The sequence below is a fragment of the Macrotis lagotis genome, chromosome X (genome assembly GCF_037893015.1).
Source record: "Macrotis lagotis isolate mMagLag1 chromosome X, bilby.v1.9.chrom.fasta, whole genome shotgun sequence".
NCBI classification, from domain to species: Eukaryota; Metazoa; Chordata; class Mammalia; order Peramelemorphia; family Peramelidae; genus Macrotis; species Macrotis lagotis.
The window spans coordinates 52,932,975-52,954,824 of NC_133666.1; the positions used below are offsets into that span (position 1 = coordinate 52,932,975).

Here is a 21,850-nt window from a genome sequence, read left to right on the forward strand (position 1 = left end):
CCCACAGATTCCAATGGCTCACCACCCACTGTCCCATGGGTGCCTTCCCCAGGGCTCTACTGAAACTACTTTCAGAGGTCACTGATGACCTTTCAGTTAAAAAGCAAATGGCCCAATCTTGTAAAAAGATAATGAATCAAATTGGATCTTTTCACTTTTACATCATCAACATCATGGTCACAGTCTATTCACTTCTTCCCTCCCAGATAACCATTGTCTAAAAACAATTTTTAAAAAAGAAAAAAAAAACGGCAGCTGGGTGTATAGAGCACCAGCCCTGGAGTCAGGAGGACCTGAGTTCAAATACGGCCTCAGATGTTTAATAATTACATAGCCATTTGACATTGGCCATTTCACTTAATCCCATTGCCATAAATAAATAAAAATTTAATGAAAAAAAGGAAAAAAGCAGAAGAGATTTTTAAAAATAAAGAATACTGTTCCAGATGGTCTCTTCTTTCAAGGAGAAAAAGTGTGTGTAATTGAAAGCTAATAATGTCCTCAGTCAAATTCCCAGAAAACGTCTACTATCACCAAAAACCAAGTCAACATGTGGGCCATGCCTGGGACACTACTTTTCTTGGGAACCCATGTCTGGTTCAGAATCAGTCCCTACCTTAGTCCCAGTTCTGAGGCCTTCCAAAGAAGGTTACCTCTCTGATGATGATCATGGGGTTCAGGTATCACACAGCTATCACACATCCCCCCACCCCAATCCCTATAAAATGGCCTTTGTCTCAGTCGTCCTCCTCTGGGATCTCTCAGCAATACAGAACATCCCTGACCATCCCTTCTTCTCTTAGCCTCATAGACACCACCTTCTCCTGGGTCTCATCCTACCCCTCCCCAACTGATGCTCCTCAGTGTCTCTGGGGGCTAGTCATGCTCTTCCAGAGCTCCTAAGTTGCTGCATATAGCCCTTCTCCATCATATGCTGTCCCTCGAGAACCTTCCCCACTCCTTCGGTTCACCTAGCACCCCTCCACAACCAAGCCCTGCCTCAACCTCACCATGACTGGCCCTCTCTGGAGCTCTGACCCACAGGGCCAACGGTTTTCAGGACCATAGATACATCACTGACTACTCAAAGGCAGGCTCTCATCATTCCCATAAGGCAGTTGTGTCATCTGACTTCATTATTGCTTTCAATGTCTCCTGTTCAGAGCCTTAACTGACTCTTTTCTCTTGCACCCCATTCATTTACCAACCCTGACTGATTTGAGCTGCCTGACATACACATCTTGCCTCAGTCTCCTCTCTCTTCTTGCTGGGATGGTGCATCTTCTCATGGAGCTCCCCAAGGACTACTGTGGCCCCTATCCAACATCTCTTTCATGCCAATGCCCAACTCATTTTCCTCAATAAGGCTAGAGTGGCCTGGGGGAGACCCAAGTTCCAAAGAGCCTTGGGACTCAGCAACCCTGTTGTGGCAAGACAGAATGAGTACAAACCACACTAGAAGAGAAAGGCTGGGGGGGGGGGCTTTAGTGCTAGGGGGTCAGAGCAAGCTCAATTCGGTGATCATGTGGTTAGTCACCAGGTGAGCATGGACAGGTCACTCATCTACTGGACGGTAATGGGAGGAAGAGAAATGAGGCACCCCTTGGAGGGTTCTCCTGATTCTGTGGGGGGGGAGGGAGGATGGGGATTAAGGCAGCTCTATCTATATATCATGTGTGTGCATGTGTGTGTGTGTGTGTGTGTTTGTGTGTGTGAGATGTTCTGTCCATGATTAACAATTGGGCTTTGGGAGTGGTATTAGAGACCCAGAGACAGAGAGAGTTAGAGCAAAAGAGTCAGAAAGAGACAGAGATGGAGACAGAGAAATGCTGCAAGTAGAGATGGAGACAGAGACCTGTCCTTTTCTTTTCAGAAAACCCAGAGAGAAATCATTTTTTATCCCTGCATCTCTCTGTTCAGTCTCTGGGAGTTGTTTTGGCTAACAGAGGTCCTGGGCCTGGAGAGATGTTCCAGGAGGCAAACTGTGAGGATGTGGCTCACCTGTGGCATGGCATTGGGCTGGGGTTCAGGGATCTCGGTTCCAGTGTCTGGACCAAGGGCAGCCCCACAGGGAAGTATTGAAGAGTGCTGCCTCAGTTGTTAAGACAAGGTCCTAGTTGTGTCTGTCCACTCAGACTGACCCCTGAAATATGGCCAATTAGCCCCTGTGTGGGGAGAAGTTTCAAGTGTCTTATTAAGAGAGTGGGGGGTTGGTTAGATGGCCCAGTGGATAGAGCACAGGCCCTGGAGTCAGGAGGACCTGAGTTCAAATTTGACCTCAGACAGTTAATAATTACCCAGCTGTGTAGCCTTGGGCATGTCACACCCCATTTGCCTTGCAAAAACCTAAAAAAAAGAGAGTGGGAAGGTGGTCCGTGCAGCAGAACCCCCCCATTTGGGTTGGCGCCTCTCCATGTGGTCAAGGGGTTTGGAGGAAGGTGTTTTTCAAGAGAAGATAATGAGTTGTGTGTTAGGCCCTAGAAGCTGGTCCAGAGGTGTATGCAGACCCTCCGACCAGAGAGACCCCAGAGAAAAAATACAATAACCAAAACTGTGAGCAGGAGCTTAAATGATGAACACCTAACCAAAAATGGATGTGGGAAATGAATGAGAGCACACAAAGGCAGAAGAAGGTGAAGGGCAGGAGGCCCCAACCAGTGAGTAACCTGGTCCCAAGGATTATCTGGGACACACTCCTGCTTCCTCTCTCGCCCCCCCCCAACTTGAGCCCTGAGCAGCATTGCTTATGCGCAGGCTGTGTGCATTTAGGGAGACTTTTGTGTCCCCACCTTGGAGGGAGACACAGCTGCCAGGAAGCAGGTTGCCGCTTCGTTCCGAGGTGGGGATGTTATCCATATTGTTGGTTCTCTTTGACTAAGAAAGTTGGATTCCATGTGTGGAGAAGTTTGAGTGTTTAGTAATGGAGGAGAGGGTTGCAGTAAGCAGTGTCTCTGCCTTCAGGGTCAATTGGCAATCAAAATGCATCATGTTGTCCCACTCTGCTTGGAAACCTCCAGATTGTAGGAATTCCCCATGGCCAGAGCCAACACTGTCCACTTCCATCAAGGCCAAAGCCACCGTGTCATTGTTACCCATCATGCCTGCTTCTGTACCTCTGAAGTCAAAGGGCACAAGGGTCACTCTCTCCCACATGTGCCAGACCTCTCATGAGGGTTGCCCTCCCTCACCCTGAAGAGACTCAGTGGCAAGGCCCACAGCTTGCCCAAGGCTTCCTCATCTTACTAAGACAGGGTCTGAGGCCCTTTCCCACCCTGTTTTCCTCCTCTGTGGGCCTTGGCCAGCTCACTGATCCCTCTCCTCTCTTTGTCCCTCTTGTGTGTCCCTGTGGATCTCTGCTGCTCCCTTTCCTCTCCCTCACCCCCTTTTCGGAGCCTATCTGTGCCAGTTTATGTGTGTGTGTGTGTGTGTGTGTGTGTGTGTGTGCACGTGCGTGTGTGCGTGTGTGTATGTGTGTGTGTAACAATGAAGCAACAAAACTTAACTTCACCAACTTTTTTATTCTTTTTTAATCTGCTGTGACATTAACAATATATATATATATATATATATATATATATATATATATATATATATCCTTCTGCTCTGGAATCCCTTAACTCTCTGAAATATAGCTGTATATATATGTTTCCTTTCTACACGGCAGAAGGGTGACTCTGAGAAGAGTCCCAAGGAGATCTCAGCCCCTTTAATACCTGCCAAGAGATAAGAGCAAAATAGGAGTTAGGCAAGCAGCTGTCAGAATGCGCCCCTCTAGAACCTTAAAGGAACCCACACAGAAAACACCAGAGACACAGCTGATGACAGCCAAGGACGTGACTATACAAACACATGCCAAATGGGAGAAAGCCCCTTCGGGTTTGGCTCTTTCCCTTTTGAATCTGGTACTGACTGAAACAGGAAAGAGAATTTTAGGAACATGGAGCAGAATTCTGGCCTGCTTCTAGGGACACCTGAGGCTGGAAGGGGATGGGCCAGGAATGACATGACACTTTCTGTGGAAGAAAAATGCTCCAGTTCCCAACAAGTTGGCTTTGGGAGAGAATTCAGGAGGAAATCTCCAGCAAGATGGTAGTGTGGGGTCTGCTCTGAGGGGAAGGCCTTTTGTTTTCTGCCTGTCTCTGGCCTCAGAGTGAAGCCATTTGGGAGAGGAAGGTGGGCTATCTCCCCTGGAGTTCATGGTAATACTACTGGGGTGCAGCAGGAGTGAGGATGGCCATCCCAGCTCCTTCTCACGTGGGGAACCTCAGCCAGGAAGAAGAGAGATACAGAGAGCGACACAGAGACATACAGAGACAAAGACACGGCCACGTGTGGCTTGGGTCCTTACTTTTCTTTGCCAAATGAAAAGGTGGTGACCACCTCGCCTCCTTCACTGCAAATGTCCTCATAGATCCACTCCCGATTGCAGCGACACGTTGGCCCACACTTGGTAGAGTTGCACTCGGGGCATGGGTAGAAGCACCCAAGGCACTCTCTCTCCATGCAATCGCAGAGGTCTTCTCCATTCAGAATCAGCCTGCCTCGTTCATCATACATCTTCTTCTTCTCCTCACTGGGGAGCACCATAGCAGATGACTGGGAGCTGGATTGGCTACTGGAGTCAGTTTCATCCAAGGAAAAGGCTTGGCCATGGGACTTCTCTTTGCATTGCCAGCTCAAACTGACATGAGTGGCTGGTTTGCCACGGGTGACAGATTTGGGGACCACCTTGCCACAGACATCAATTTTAGGGACAACCTTGCCACTGGCACCACTGACCTCGCCTTCGATCTCAAGCGCAGCCAATTTCTCCTGGGTACTTGCTATCATGGCCTCCATTTTCACCTCAAGCTCAGGATGAACCACCTCCTTCTGCTCCTCCTTTTTCACCAGGTGCTTGGATCTCCTCACAACCACATTTTTCTTTTTCTCAAACATTTTAGAGGGGGTATTCATTTTCATTAACTGCGAGGCAGCTACTCTTGCAGCCTCAAGAACTCCTGGAAATGGCTGTGAGACCTTGGGATGGAAAGCAGGCAAACAGAGTCACTAGAGGCATGAGTAGGGAGAATGATATGGAGGGATGTTGGCTTCAGGGTCTGAGAAAGAACACAGGCCTAAGGGCACTAGGCTCAGTTTCTGCAAACAGAGGGGTCCTTGGGCACCTCCCTAAAGAAGAGAGAGACTGGATGGGAGGGAAATGGCATGAGGAGGGACACCTGAAGGAATGGCCCAGCCTGGTTTAGGCCATATATGCTGGCTCCTCCTTTTTTCTCTCCTCCCTATTCTCATTCCCCCATCTGGCTTTTTCTCTAAACTAGGGACATCAAAGCAACTGCCAGGAAAGGCCTGAATGGACTCCCTGTCCTCTCCACAAATCTCCTTCTGCTTTGGCTCTCTCTACCTCCAGTTGCCCTGGCTCCCTACTTGGGGGCATCCTTTCACCCACTTTGGGTAGAAACAGTCAGCCTGCAGCTCCTTCTTCTTCCTCCCCTTGTTTTTCTACCTCCAACCCTTCTGTGCCATAATCTAGTCCACAGACCCTGATCTTCTGTGGATGACACCCCCGCCTCCATCCTCAACCTTTACAAGCAATAATTCTTCCACCACCCTTCACAGGAAGTGAAACCTTAGTCATCAGGGATGCCTGGGGGTAGCCTTGCTCTCTCTCCGACAGGATGAGGGGGGGGGAAGATGTGGAGAAAGCCTACCCAGGGATTTCCCCCCCCTTCCCCTACTTCTGCCCTGCTGAAAGTTCAGCCAAGAGGCTGGGGAGGGCCAGAGGGGCTCCAGTGGCTGAAACTGGCCAGGTGCCATCACCAAGGATGCTGGGCAGGAAAGACTGGTCTCCTAGAATAGAGGCCAAAGGAGAAGAGGAGGCAGTTTTCAGCTGAAGCCATGGCAGCTCTCCTGGCAGGTGGGATGCGAGACTGGAGCTGGGCTTTCCTGGCCTTGGGGAGAAAACTGCCTTTACTTCTCCCCTTGGAGGCTGGCCCTTTCTCTGCCCTTTCCAGTCAGACTTGCTGACAGCAGAAGTGGCAGAGTCACCTGGGGTGGGGGAGGCCCAAAGCAGGTTCCCATGGAAGTGGGAAATGCAGAGCAGAAGCAACACATGAATGCAACAGGGAGATGATCCCCTGGCCTTTTCTAAGTCAGTATGCAAACTGAAGCAAACATAGTAAAGTGACTTGTCCACAGTCACATAGCTTAGGGTCTGAGCTCACATTTGAATTCAGCAAGAGGAGTCTTCCTGACAACCATTTTGATCTCTGAGACCTGGGGAGATAGCTAGGGCTTTATAGGCCCCAGATCACCCAGGCTCTCACTGATAGGTCAGCAAGAAGTCCTAGGCCAAGGCCTGATTGGCTCAGAGTAAATGAAGCTAGCAATCACTTCTGTTTGGCCTAGAAATCCTGAGGGTCTTCCTCTCCTAAATTGAGTTTGGGGGGTCTGGGTAAAAGAGACCATTCTTTGCTTCCTTTCTTTCTTGCCTTGCCACAATCACTGAATAGGCCTGGTCTTAGACAAAGTGAGACACTTGAAATCCAAGGTCCCCCAGTTTATCCAGAGCCACCTCCAGTCTTGCTGATCTTATCTGACCCCTGGACCCAGTTGGCTCCAGAGGAGAAAGAGAGGCTGGTGACTCTGCACAGGCCCCCCCACTCAAATCCAATTCACTTGCATGTCATGGCATCACCTCCCTGATCTCAAGATCTTCTTCAAGAAGATCCCAGGAAGAAGTAAAAGAGTCTCTAAATGGGTAACAAATTTCTTTTTTTAAATTACATTAAATTTGAATATTTAATTTAGAATAATTCTATAAGTGTATCATATATTCATAAAATACATTTGTATTTATATTAAATAACATGTACCTCTATAAGATAATATAATTCTAAGATATGATCATTATGATATTAAAAATAAATATAAATTAAATCTGAATTTAAATAAAAGTCAACATTTTAAAAATTCCCATTTTTTTATAAGGGAGTGAGTGGAATAGTCCATCTTAAGAGTTAATATTCCTAGTGAAGTCCTCTCAGGGTTAAAAATCATTCAAACAAAGGCAGACTATTACTCTTAGACTATTCTTAGAAGAAAGAGGGAGAGAGAGACCCTGCATTCCAAGCCAGGCACCCTCCCGATTCTGTTGGGGGAGTGGTAAGTGAACTATTTCCAGAGAGACCTTGCATTTTTAGTCACATATTTCATGATAAAACTATCCTAAGTTGGAGAATAGCAGACTGTTACATGAGTTCAGTAAGACAGTTACAATCCTGAAGGTTATGCTCACCATCTGGGTGGTGAGGTCATATTTTATGAAAACCTTTCATTCTTTTCTTTGTTGCTGGGCTAGATTTTCCCAAGGAGAATGTAACTCTGAAGATGAACCAGTGAGCCCACAGAGAGGGACGATAGGGAGGAGGAGGGGATCATGTTAGGCCAAGGGGCAGCTCCTTGATCTTCACTACCTGTGTGAGACTTGGAGTGTGAGCCCTTTTCTCAAGGAAAGCCAAAGTAAACTTATATTTTTTTTTTGCTCAGAGGAGTCTCTATATTTTTTAAATGGATTTTTCTCCAACATAGCAGGGTTTGTACTCAGGGATGGGGGGTGGGGGAGTAAGGGAGTGATAACAAATGGAAATTAATTTACTTGGCCATGATCATACAGAAATTTTAGATGGTGTGCTCACTCCTCTAGTTTTGTACAAGCCCCTGTTTCCATGGGGGGGAGGTATGAGGGGCGGTAGGTATCACTCCACAAATAAAGGGCAAAAATCTATTGAAATGACCAGTTGGGGAAAGAAAATGTGCCAAGGGCCAGGGAGGGCCATTCCCTCACTTCTGGGTTAAACAAAATTATCTCTAAATTCAAAAACACCAGAACTGAACCCAAAGGAAGATGGGGAGTTAAGAATTGGCCCCCATCATCTCTTAGTTGGGAGCCTGGCAAAGCCATTTCACCTATCTGCCTCAGTTTTCTGCACTGTCAAATGGGAATAAGAATAGCAGCTGCCTCCTAGGATGGTGAGATAATTGGATAGGACTTTCGCACAGTGTCTGGTCCACTGTAGAGGTGAGGAACAGCCTGGTCCCTTCCCTTTCTCCTTCCCTGGGCTTTGTGATTGTTAAGCCACAAAAAAAGAGAAATCAAATGGGGGGGGGGGGGAGCACAGCTCTGTAACTTGAGGCTTTGGGATTTACCCCCCAATTGCAATTTGGCATTCCTTTCCCAGATTGGCCCTGGGGCTCACGACCACAAAAAAGGCAAAGATGGCCTGCCAAGGGCCCAGTGGCCACAAAGACCCTCCCTCTCTGGAGAGAGGCCTCACACCTTCCGTATGGGCCCCCTCCCTCTGGTTCCTCACATTGACTGAGCCCCTCCAGAGGCCGTGAGCAGGGGCAGCACTGGGATCAGAGAGAGAAGTCCTTGCCTCTGAGTCAAGGCCAGGGGCCCAAACTGGGGCTGGACGCAGACTGGGCCTGGAACTGACCCTGAGTCTCTCTCCAAAGCGATGGGAGGTAAGGAGGGGAGGGAGGGCTGGTCAGGACTGGGCTCTGAATGGCTACAGACACCAAGGTCCCTGGGGTCTAGGTCTTACCACCCACCACACCTGGGCTTTAATCAGGTTGGGGAACTTGCCTTTGGAGTCTTCTCCCAGCCAAGTCTTTATCCTGGACCAGCCTGGAACAAAAACAGACAAAGAGGTGAATGAATGGGATTATTGCCACACCAGGAGAGCCACAAGAGGGACCTCTCTCACCCTGGAGTGGTTACTAGACTGAGAGATCACACAGGGGTCTGTGACCATGAGTGCACACTCTCCTTGTTGATGACAAAATCTGCCTGTGGATGATGCCAACTCTGGGCCAGGCACTGGGTCCCTAAGCCCAGAGAGAAAAATAAAACCCTCTTGGCCCTTGGGGAACAGTAATTTTACTGGGGGGATAGTCATTTCCTCAGAAGGCACAAGTGATCCTAAATTTTCAACTCCCAGATGTCCATTAATCCAAGCATTTTGTCATGAATTGAGTTTCACAAATATTACCCTTGATCTCTTATAATTCATTCATTGCAGCACTGGGGCCAAAACTCATATTTTGTGATGTTCACATCAATGTTTTGTCTACCTTTGCTTGGGGAGATTGAGAAGAATGAGGGGGTTAGGTTTGGGGTACACAATGATCAACCAATTCCTTCTTACCCTGACCCTGGCTGGATGGACCCTCTCCAGGACTCCTTGTATTGTCTAAGGACCCAGCAGGTCCATGGTCATTTTAGGGGGCTATTGTCAGCAAGCTAATGGAGTGGATGACTGGGGAGGTAATAGTAAGGGTGCCAGGTAGAAAGTGAGTAGGTAGGTAAGGGCCTGACCTGAACCTCCTAGCACCTTTCCTCCAGGCCAATAATAGACTAGGGCTCACCTAAGTCAGTGGTGGGTCCCCTGTCACCCTGAGCTCTAGGGTAATCTAAGGATTGCTTTATCAAGTTCCATATTCATCAATAAATAGCATTACCACCACTGTCTCTGGGAATCACCTCAATGTAGAGGGCTTAGTCTTTCCAGAAATATTATTTGTATAACAAATAAAATAAAAATCATAATAGAGAATATCATATATGATACATAATATAATATTGTTACAATATCTTATATCAAATGCAGAATAATAATTAGTATGAATTATTCTACAATATACAACAATACAACATCATATTATAATGCAATTTATTATTACAAGTCTCCCTACTGAGTACAGAAACCTCCCCTCCCTGTTCCACATTGGACTAGGGATGAGATGGCCACTTGGTAAAGGCCTTGGCCAACCCTGAGAGGCCTCAGGCATCACCTCATTATCAATCCCCGTGAAAACCCACCTAAAATGGCTCCAATGCCCCTAGAGGGTGCTTATGGGGTTCTACTACCCTGTGATGCCATACCCTTCACAGCTCTTTGTGTAGGGGGGTAATCCCCCCTGCCCCTCCCAAAGACAGAAAAGGATAAGAACTGAGGCCTGCTTCTCTCAGGAGCCCTCTACTCTCCCATTTACCTGACTTTCACAGGCTTTTGCTGATCTGATCCTCTTGCAGTGCACCCTGGGAAGCCCTCCAAGCCCCATTCTTACAGAGAAGGACTCTGAGACACACAGCAGAAAGGGCCACAGTCACCCCAGTTGGTGGCAAAGCCAGTGGCTAGAACATAGGGTACCAGCCCCCTCATTCAGGCATTCTTTCTAGGCTCCACTGAACTCGTCTGATCTTCTCTCCCTCTGCAATCATATCGCTAAATGAATTGGGTCATGGCCATGACCTGGAGCTAGCAAGTAGTAAACACCCCCTTTTGGACCTATTCTGAGGGTGACTCAAAATGCTGCCAAAGCATTAGAGAGGGAAATAAGTGTGTCAGCAGTTTGTGGGAAGAGACCTTTCAATCTCCCCATTCCTACTCCATCAAATCCTCCACCACTCCTTTCCTGAAAAAAACAATCCTTTCCTTCCATGGAGACTTTCCAAACTGGCTTGGCCTGCAGGTAGGAAAGAGTGGTGGTATACTGTCCCTTGCAGTTCTTGGGAAGCCCTGACTTCTCCCTAATTGCCCCTGCTCTTTCTATGGACCGAGATGGAGAGGACAAGTAGTCCTCTTAACAAAACAGCCAGACTTGAGGGCTGGTACATTGATGCCTCCTGCCTCGCAGGTCCCACTTCCAGGGAGTGGTGAGCCCAGGCTGGCCTCAGTTTCAGTCAGGGGTGGCCACCTGCCCAGAGAGAATACTGTAGCCTTCACACTCATGAATTGGCACATGCATCCAGCTATTTGATGACTGATCCGCACTATTCTCAAGCTCATCTTTCAAAAAGCCATGCCACATCAGGTGGGCCTGAAGCCTTTTGCATTTACTCAATAGATGTCGCTGCCTGTATCTCCCCACTAGATGTGGTTTGCCAAGTGTGAGCAAGTGTTTCTTGCCCCATTGTGGGTTCTGCTTGTCTTGATGTGGATCCCAGAAGGTTCCAGTGGAATGACTGCTAAGCAAGCTCCCCTCGGCAAGGGGGAAGAAAGCAGCTTTTCAAGATTGGTGTGTGAAATACATTTGTTAGCAACATAGAGCCAACAGAATCTCCCAAACTGCTGATACTTTATGCATGTGGTAATAAAAAAGACCAATAAAGATTGGCTTTGTGTGGGCCTCTGCCAATTGTCTCTGTGGCACGTGGTTGGTTTGTATGTCTGGGTGGAGGGAAGGGGGTGGCAAAGGGACGCCAAGGTGGCATCACAAGAGCATCCATGTAACAGCCAGACAAATCTTGGAGCTGGTCAAGTTCAAGCAAGAAGCCCTGCTGGGATGACCCTGACAAAGCATCCTGCAAAGCCTCTGCAACAAATTCAGAAGCCGAGGTCTTCTATGCATTCACTAGCCCTGAGAGACTTAGGAAATTATTAAGAACGTAAGAATCCGAAGAACAGATATGGTGCCCTTCTAACGGTAGTACCACCTGTCCCACATCGGGATGGCACTACTAATTATCAGAAAGGTTTTCCTCACTTCAGGCTGAAATTGACCTTTTTTAGTGATTCCTACCAATTGTTCATTGATTCATAGAATGTTAGAGCCAGAAACAACTTTGGAGACCTGGCCCTAGCCCTTATCTTAGAGAGGAGGCAGCTGAGTTGCAAACAGTGTCCTGCCCAAAGTAGCAAGGGGCAGGTTTACGATGTGAATCTTACAGTAGAACTGGGAGCCCCAAAATAAAAGACTTTCATAACCAGAAGGGAACTTAGAACATAAAATGTCAGAGGGAGGGGACATTGGAAAATAGTACATAGGATACTACAACTAGAAGGAAATTTAGAGTAGAGAAGAATGTGAGAGCTAAATGGGACTTTGACAAATAGACCATAAAGAAAAGAAAAGATGCCTAAGAACAAGTGATTAGAGAGCCCTCTCAGAAGAAGGAGAAGAAGGGCAGCTAGGTGGCGCAGTGGATGGAGCACCAGCCCTGGAGTCAGGAGTACCTGAGTTCAAATCCAGTCTCAGACACTTAATAATTGCCTAGCTGCTGTGTGGCCTTGGGCAAGCCACTTAACTCCACCTGCCTTGCAAAAACCTAAAAAAAAGGAAGATATAGAACCCGAACCAAGTGAAGCCATCAGAAAACCAATCCATACAATAGCCATAACAATGTACATGGAAAAAACAAAATTGAAACTGAATCATATGTAGTTATAATAGCCAAGCTTGCTGCAAAAAGAAATGAGAAAAATCACTTTTCACTTGCACAGATGGGAGACTGTGGGGGGAATGTGACATCTACTGTCTAACTAACTCATTCCACTTATGGTTTAGTTTTGCTTTTGTTATTTCTTTTCATAATTCTTTGCTATAAGGGAAGATGTTCTAGGTAGGAAAGGGGGTATAGTTGAAAAGGAAAATGACAGAAAAACAAACAACAATTCTTTTAAGAAAATAGACTACAGAATGTTACAACTAGAAGGAAAATGAGAATGAGGCAGCAAGTTGGTACAGTGGATCAAGTGCTTGGCCTAGAGTCAGGAAGACCTGAGTTTGGATATAGCCTCAGGCACTTACCTTGCTGTGTGACCCTGGGCAAGTCATTTAACTCTGCCTCAGTTTCCTCATCTTTAAAATAAGGATAGGAATAGCACCTGCCTCATAGGGAAATTGTGGGCATCAAATGAGATATTTGCAAAGTGCTTTCCAAATCTCAAAGTGCTATAGAAATTCTAGTTCTTATCAAAAATAGAATTTTAGAGCTGGAAAGGGCCTTATAAATCATCTATGTCAACCCACTTAGCTTTTTGAAAGAAATTTTGAGTTTTACAATTTTCCCCCATTCTCGCTTCCCTCCCCCCACCCCTCACAGAAGGCATTCTATTACTTTTTCCATTGGTTCCAGGTTATACATTGATCTCAGCTGAATGTGATGACAAAGAAACCATATCCTTAAGGAAGAAAAATAAAGCATGAGGTAGTAAAATTACATAATAAGAGAACGTTTCTTTTTCCTAATTTGACAGTAATAATCTTTGGTCTTTGTTCAAGGTCCATAATTCTCTCTCTGGTTGCAGATCGTATTCTCCTTTACAGGTAGCCACAAGTTTTCCCTGATTGTTGCACTGAAGGGATGAGCAAATCCTTCAAGGTTTCAACCCACTTCTCTTACAGAGAAGGAAATCTCAGACTACAAAGGGGAAATAACTTGCCCTAGGTCACCCAAGAAGTTAATGGCCAAATCAACAGAAATCAGTTCCCCTACTGTCTATGCTTTTACTTCAGCAAAGTGGTGCTGGGAGTAGTGGACCTGGGTAACAAGAGTGAGAATTTGATAGTTTTGCCTGGGATCCTATGATTTAAATGTGATGATGCTTACATGGAACAGTGATGAGCTACTCTTCCCCTCTTAGTTGTGAGAAGAATTTGAATTATGGCCATAAGGAACACCTGCAAACTTTGCAAGTTCCTTTTTTTTTAGGTTTTTGCAAGGCAAATGGAGTTAAGTGGCTTGCCCAAGGCCACACAGCTAGGTCATTATTAAGTGTCTGAGGCCAGATTTGAACCCAGGTACTCCTGACTGCAGGGCCAATGCTTTATCCACTGTGCCACCTATCCGCCCCAAAAGTTCCTTCTTAGAAATAAGAAGATGCAGTTGGACTTGCAAACTCTCCCTGCATTTCCACTTTTAAGGAGGAAAGTCCTCCTGAACCTACATTTCTGGCAAAACCCCAACCACAGTCCTAAATTGACAGCACACACCCAGGATTGGGCGGATAAGCAAACGAGACCCAAATCAATCCCTGTGTCCTTCAGTTGCCCTAAAGGGGACATCACCATCAAAAGAATTGGTGATGGCAGGAATGAGACTTATTTGATTGGGAAATGAAAAGCTTGGGCTTGATCCCAGATGTTCTGTGTTCTAATATCAAGTACTACTCTTCTCTAAAGTTCCCCTGATAATTCTAACACCCTTTTGTTAAAGGTCCTCCCATTAGCTGACTATCTCTGTTCTGAAATCCCTCTCAATTCTAATTTCCTATGTTTTAGAGTCTTCTTCATTTTTAACATTCTTTGTTAAACAAATGATGACATGGCATGTTCGAAGGACCTTCCCAGCTCTAACCACCTTGGTTCGAAAGTCCCTCAACAGCTGTTACCATTCAAAGTCCTTTCCAGCTCTTGACATTTGATGTTCTTTGTTGAGCTATAGTCTCTAAGGTTCCTCCCATTTTTATATTCCCTGGTTCTCTAGCTGCCCTGACATGATTTCCAGGTTACCCTGTAATGATCTAGTCATAAGGAAATGTGACCAGGCTGAGCCACTCCATCCAGGGCTGCTCAGTAAATACTAATTCAGTCCATTTTATACATTCCTTCTTATGGTTACCCCAAGACTAGAAAGAGGTAATATAGAATATGTGTCCAGACTTGGGGGGGGGGGGGCTTTCAGTCCTTTCAGAAGAAGCCTTTCCCAACACACAGTGTTCTCACCCAAACTTGGGGGAGTCTGAGTGCCTGGTCACTGGAGGAAGAAATGGATGTGAACTCACCTGGCCATCTTGCCAGCCTCTGAAACGTGGAGCTAAAAGCCAAAATAAAGTAGACATATATGATCTAGGGACAGACGTGGCCCTTAAAAATATTAATGAAACTGGGTCTCAAGAAATTGTTTGGGAGTTGTAATCATAAGAGCAGCCAAGGATGTTGCTGCCTGAGACTCCTCCGGGAGAATGTAAGAGTGGATCAGAGACAACCATTGCGGTTCCATTTCTGATGATGCTGGCAGACACTACTTAAATGGGAGAAGAGGATAGGAGGCCGACCAACCATCCAGTCTGCCTAAAGGCAACTGAATTTGCTACTCATTAAAAATTCCATTTCTATCCCTCCTCTGGGGCTCTTTAGGCAATTGGAACCCCCTCCCTAAGCAGGAAAGCTTGAATGGGGAAGAGCCCTCCTGGTTATGAAAAGTCCCCAGGATAAGAACTCTATGTTCTGGCTTGAGGGCCATGTTTCATGCAGTGCTCTAGGTGACATGCAACTGTCTGGCCTCCAGATGTGGATCTTTCTTCTTTATTTTACTCGTTTCTTCTTGGTTGCATCTGGTGCTTTGTGACCCCGTTTGAAGTTTTCTTGTCAAAGATCCTGGAGTGGTTTGCCATTTCCTTCTCTAGTTCATTGTACAGATGAGGAAACTGAGATAAGCCTGGTTTAGTGACTTGCCCAGGGTCACACAGCTATTAAGTGTCTACATACAAATTTGAACTCAAGAAAATGAGTCTTCCTAATGCCAGCCACAGTTGACCATTGTGCCACCTGACTACCCCTAATTTTCTTCTCTCATTTTCGGTCATGTCTAATTTTTCATGACACTACATAGGATTTTTGGATGTATCTTTCTTACCTTCATCCAATTTGTGGGGAGCACCTATGCGCACAGGTACCCCATGTAGTATGGTTGCCCAGAGCCCTGCTTGGATTCTGAATTGAAGGGAATAAATTGAGATTAAAAAACCAACTTTGACTTAATAGTTTTTATTTGCATTAAATGCTATCCCTCATACAATATTTCTCCATTTTGTCAATGAAGACATCTAAATAGCTTAAGAATTTTTCTACGATCACTCAATAGAAAAGGTTAAATGGAAGATGTCAGAAAGAATCCAGAATACAACAAGATAGCAACAATTGTGACTCTTTACACCATGTATTTGCCACCAGTAGGGTGGACAGGATCTGATTATCACATTCAGTGGTGGTTACACTTGGTTTGGCTTGGTTTTACTAAAGCACTAAAGTCAACATGAAAAGCAATAAACTCCTAGCTTTAGAAAATGAGGCTCCTTTTGCTTTGCAAAATTTTAAACTATTCTAAACTGGTCTTTAGTGATAACTAAAGGTGGAAAGATGATAGGGAAGAAATGGCTTCTTCTCTTTGCCAAAAAGAAATTCTTCAAATGATGGAATCTTCTGGGAAAGGATGTTATTCTCTAACACTGGAATGATCAGTTGACTTGACTCTTAAGACCATTCCAACTCTTTACCTAAGCCCCAAAGTGTATTAAAATAAATAATAATAATAATATAAAGATCAGTTGAAGCCCTGGAAAGAAACGGAGTCAAGTGTTGTCAGGATCTTATTCAAGAATTGGAAATGGAAACGTACTGACCAGGTTACCAGATTCATCCTCAATCTTAGTGTACACCCATTTGCGATTCTGGTGACATGTGGCCCCACATTTCTTTGAGTTACACTTGTGGCATGGATAGAAGCAGCCCAAACAATCTACCTGCAGGCAATCACACAGATCAATACCACTGTAAAGCAGCCTGCCTTTACGGTCATATTTTCTCCGGTTTGTGCTGAGCCTCACAAAAACTTTAGGATGGTACAAAAACACATCAGCCTTCTATTGGACTATTGGGCCAGCTTTTGCCTCATCAGTAGCTGCTGCCCCTGGGAGCTCTTCCTCTTCTTCTTCCTTCTGGGTATCATCAAACTCAGCAGCTACTGTCTGGACAACTGGATCTTTCACTCTCGAGGATCCCATTTGCTGGGTGACCTCTTTGACTTCCTTCTCTGCCATCTTCCTTTGACCAAGGACTGCCTTTTCCCCAGCTTCCTCTAGGTTGCTATCAGAGTCATCACTTAGAATTTCAATGATATCACTCATTCTGGAGAATGGGTGCAAGATCCTTCTCCCCTTTGCTTTGGCACAATCTCCTTGATCTTAGGAAATGATAAAGACATATCATCACTAAAAATACATGAGTGTAATGAAAAAAGCTGATTGAAACTGCTAATGCCACAACCTTCAGGAAAACATGGGAAAGGTCATTTTGATTTGTAAAATATTGGTATGTTTCTTGTGAAAATTCACCATAACCATCATTGTGAGCTAGAGGTTAAGTTTATTTCCAGATTTTCTAAAATCTCATCCACTGATGTTCAAGGACTGAAAAAAATTCTATGTGCAATCTGAAACTGAAGACAATCCCAAGACTGAGGTTTTTGTGTATATATGACAGGTAGGTTCTGCATGATTCCTCAAGAAAAACAATCCAAAAAATGTTAGATTAGGGAACTGAGGTAGCCAAGAAAGGGAATCTTCATTACCTAGTCACAGATATGAGAAAGTGGCATCCAAAGACTGTTAATAGAGTTCAAGGTGACAGAGCTTTCCTGACTTATCAAATGAAAATGAAAACTATGTTACTGAAAATTCAGAAAACAAAATAGGTATAAGAGAAACTTGAAAATTTCAAAGGAATATTTTAAATTGTATAGCATTTATGTACCTGAAGTTCTTATGGCTTAAATCTGCCCTCAGATCTCCAGGAATAGCCTAGTCTGTATGTGTATTATCCAAAGGTGGTCTTGGGATTGTTGTGCAAGGAGAAAGGAGAGTTAGAAAGAAGACACTATGACACATAGATGCCCACCACCCTGCTCCTACAAAGATGGGCAGAGCATGAGAGGAGAGCATTGCCCTGAATCAAATGCTTCCTTTTCCCCTAAGAAATCTGGGGTGTTTGTGGTGAGAAGTAGGGTTCAAGGACAGGGAAGAGTGGTGTCCTATCCCCAACTTGCAGAGGCCTACAGGAGTCCTTTGCTGCTGGTTCTGTACAGTTATACTCACCAAAGGGGAAGCTTTCAAAAGCCACTTGATGTTTGTGCCAATGATCCAGAAAGAGAACTCTTTGACTGAGGAGAAATGAGTTTTGGCACTTGGGTGCCAAGCAGAATTGTGACTCACAAATGTAAATCCAGGAGGGAAAAACTGGGGGTAGGAAAGTAGACTTGGCTGTTAGGGGGATGCTTCCTGCAAGTTAGTGTGGCTTTACTTTTGGCATACAGAAAATCCTCTCTTGGAAGGTCTAGACATCTCCCCCATTTACGCTTATCCAAGTGATGGCTGGGGTGCAGGACAGGATGCCTTGGCCTGCTAATCCCCTGGTTTATAATTAAGAGGCCATGTGGTCAGCCACTCAGGGAGGCAGCAGAGACAAGGAGGAATGTCTGCCGGGGGTGGGGGGATGCTTCGTTTTTTATAAAAAGGTCAGGTCCTGGGGTTCACATACTTGAGGAGGGGTACTGGTAGTGTGGCTCTTGGGGGGTGGTGTTACCAAGTGGCCACCTCTCCCTTGCAGGTCACCTCCTGGCTCACCACTTAAACTATTTCCATATAATCTTCCTGAGCTCTAGAGTAATTGAGGACCTTCATTAATAATTAACAAAATCTCTATTTATGTATCCATGAATCAGCTAAGCTCAAAATTTTCTCATCAGATATATTAGTTATTATATTATATATAATGTTCTGCAGAAACCTCTCTTCCCTCCCATTGCTTCCTTGGACTAGGAGCCAGATGGTCAAACAGTAAAGGCCTTCTGCCCGAGAAGCCTGGGAAGCCCCACGCACTTAATCCCCAGTTAAAACACATGCAAAATGTCATCAGTGACCCTGAAGGGTTTTCTGTGGTCCCCCTTTCCTCCCCAGGATATGAGGATGAACAATGAGGCCTACTTGTGTCAGGAGCCCCTCAGAGATTCCCTACCTCTAAGGCTTCCAAGCCCGGAATGGAAGGAGCCTGTTCTGTCCTCTAGGGATGAAGGGAAGCAGGGAGGGTGCAGGAAGAGGCAAGACAAAAGGGAGGGGGGAGGGAAGGAGGAGGGGAGGGGGAGGGGAAGAGGAAAGCCAGAGTGTGGGGGAAGGGGACAGAGGAGCTGCCCTAATACCCATTGGGCAAGATGGTGGCAGGGCTGAGTGGGGCCTCACAAGGACAACTAGGAAAGCCTCCAACTTTTACTGGGGAGGAAACTTAGGCCCAGAGAGGGGAAACCCTGGTCCTCCTTCATACTAATATAATATATATAATATAAAACAATATAATATAATGCAATGCAGTACAATATATATTTACAATATAAATTCATATGTAATAAATACATAAATTCTAATACAATATAATTTCTTATTGAATACCCCACAATAATCTCCCCCCATTCCAGATCAGATTAGGGGCTAGATGGCTACATGTTAAGGCCTGGCTGAGCCAGAGAGGCTGGAGGCAGCACCTCACATTCAATTCCCAGCTCAAAATGGCTTCAGGACCCCTAGAGGCACTTTCTGGGGCTCTACCCCCCTCCAGCCACAAGGATAATGCCCCCCCCAAGAGATTAGAGGATGACAAAAAACAGGGCCTACCTGTGTCAGGAGCCCCTCAGAAACTCCCTACCTCAAAGGTTTCTAAACCTGGAAAGGAAGGAGCCTGCTCTGCCCTCTAGGGTAAAGGGAAGCAGAGAGGATGCAGAAATAGTCAGGAAGACATTTCCCAGCTTAACTCAGGCCCCTAGCCTACCCAGATAGCCTAGGTTCTAGTGCAATAGGATTCTTCCTTCCTTAGCCCCCCCACCCCTTCCTGACTTCTCTGTACCTTTGCTCACACTGTTCTCCATGCCTGGACCTCCCCCTCCCCTGCTCCACTTTCTCCTCTCTTCAGCTGTTCCATGGCTACCACCCTGCTGATTTCCTCCAATGGCAAAAGCTGCTTTGCTGGGAAGCCTTCCCCAGCTTTTTTCCTATATGTGTCCGGTCCACTAATCAGGTACCATCTCAAACATGACCATTATCTCTTGCCCTATGCCAGTCTGACTCGACCTCCCAAGCCTGCTTGCCATGGCAGAGGCATCCCAAGTTCTCCCAAGGTGATCCACCTGAAGGCAAGACTCTTGCTTTGTCAGAGGGCTTCAGCATTCACATGGGGGAGAGGTTTCCATGGGGGTGAAAGGGAATGACGTCAGTAAATCTTCCATGAGATCTGTGTGGGACCTAATGATGCTGTGTGCAGGTCCTCCTTCTCTGATGTGAGAGACAAGGTTCTGGTGCTCAAAACTGCACAGTGCAAGCAATTTTGTGTTTGTAGTCTCACCAGCAGAGTAAACCGAAGCCCAATTCCAAAAAAAGCCATCACTCTTTCCACCGAGGGAGTAGCTAGGGCTTTAGACATGGCCTGGTCCCAGAGGAAGACCAGAAGCCCAGGAGTCCTAACTGCCAAAGTCCTTGGGCCACAAAGGGCAAAGGGATTGTGTTGGCTAGATGGAAAGCCTATGACCTCTTAGGCACCTAGGTGGGTCCCAGAGGCTATTCCTGGCAGAGGGACAAACCAGGGATGTCTGGGGAAACACCCATGAATTGGTTCTCAACATGGCTAGAGTGGCGTCGGGGAGACCCAAGTCCCAAAGATCCTTGGGACTCAGCAACCCTGTTGTGACAAGACAGAATGAGTACAAACCACACTAGAAGAGAAAAGCTGGGGAGCTTTAGTGTGTGGGGGTGCAGAGCAAGCTCAATTCAGTGATCATGTAGTCAGTCACCAGGTGAGCATGGACAGGTCACTCATCTGCTGGAGGGCAATGTGAGGAAGAGAAATGAGGCACCCCTGGGAGGGGAGATTCTGTGTGTGTGTGGGGGGGGGGACACAGGATGGGGGTTAAGGAAGATCTATCTATATCTATATCATGTCTGTGTGTGTGTGTGTGTGTGTGTGTGAGAGAGAGAGAGACAGAGAGACGGAGAGAGACAGAGAGACGGAGAGAGACAGAGAGACGGAGAGAGACAGAGAGAGAGAGAGACAGAGAGATTGAGATGGAGAAAGAGTCAAAAATAGAAAGAGATGGAGACAGAGAAATGCTGCAAGCAGAAATGGAGACAGAGACAAGAGACAGAGGGAAAGAGATAGAAATAGATTGAGAGAGTCACAAAACAGCCAGAGATGGAAAGTGAGAGAGGGACAGAGAGAATCAGACAGACACAAAGAGATTGAGATAGAGTCAAAGAAAGGCAGAGATGGAGGGAGAAAGAGACAGAGAGGCAGACACAAAGACAATGAAGCAGAGGAAAGGAGGGAGAGATACCGGAACAGACACAGAGACAGACTCACTTCTAGAAGGATGGAGTCATCTCCCTGCATTCCCCTGTCCATTCTCTGGGAGTTGCTTTATCTAACAGGGGTCCTGAGTCTGGAGGGATGCTCCGGGAGGCAAACTGTGAGGATGTGGCTCAGCTGTGACATGGCACTGGACCAGGATTTCGGTCCCAGTGTCTGGGCCAGGTGCAGAGCCACAGGGAAGTATTGAAGTGAGCTGCCTCAGTTGTTAAGACAAGATCCTAGCTGCCTCCGCCCAGTCAGACTGACCCCACTGGGGATGCCAATGTGCCAAGAGGCTTGTCCCACTGGCCACCCCCTCTGCTTATCTCTGTGCTGACTGATGTCTCTTCCTTCCCCTCTGGGCCCTCACACAAGGGTCCTTGTAATTGTCCAACTTTCACTTGGAGGAAGGAACATTTGCCCTTAATCAAGAGTGACGGTTCTTAATTATTGGTGGCTTGTCTGGCTCTGGTGAAGATCTCCAAGTCCCAGCATTGGACAGGGATTGCTGGGAACCAGACCTCAGAGTTAGAGGAACTCCCCTTTAAGCCTTCATAGGGGGGCCTTGTGGGCAGTGATGGTGCTCCCTCTCTTCCCACAGAAGCACAGAATTTGAGAATCGAAAAGGATTGTCATCCAGCCAAGCCCCAGGGGAGAAGCACATGCTTGAAACATGGCCATCTAGCCTCTGGGTGGGGAGAAGTTTCAAGTGTCTTACTAAGAGTGGGAGGGGCAGTTGGGTGGCCCAGTGGATAGAGCACCGGGCCTGGAGTCAGGAGGGCCTCAGTTCAAATCTGGCCTCAGACAATTAATAGTTGCCTACCATGTCTGGCCATATCACTTAACCCACTTGCCTTGAAAAAAACCTAAAAAAATGAGTGGGAAGGTGGTCAGTGCA

General features: G+C 46.3%; 1 protein-coding gene across 1 annotated transcript; it reads right to left on the bottom strand.

The window, feature by feature from the left end:
* Nucleotides 1–4,344: 4,344 nt before the first annotated feature.
* LOC141498667 (uncharacterized) lies at nt 4,345–5,020 on the bottom strand. Its single transcript, XM_074201838.1, has one exon. It carries the CDS (start codon nt 4,960–4,962, stop codon nt 4,345–4,347), a length of 618 nt encoding a protein of 205 aa, XP_074057939.1. The 5' UTR covers nt 4,963–5,020.
* Nucleotides 5,021–21,850: the final 16,830 nt, after the last annotated feature.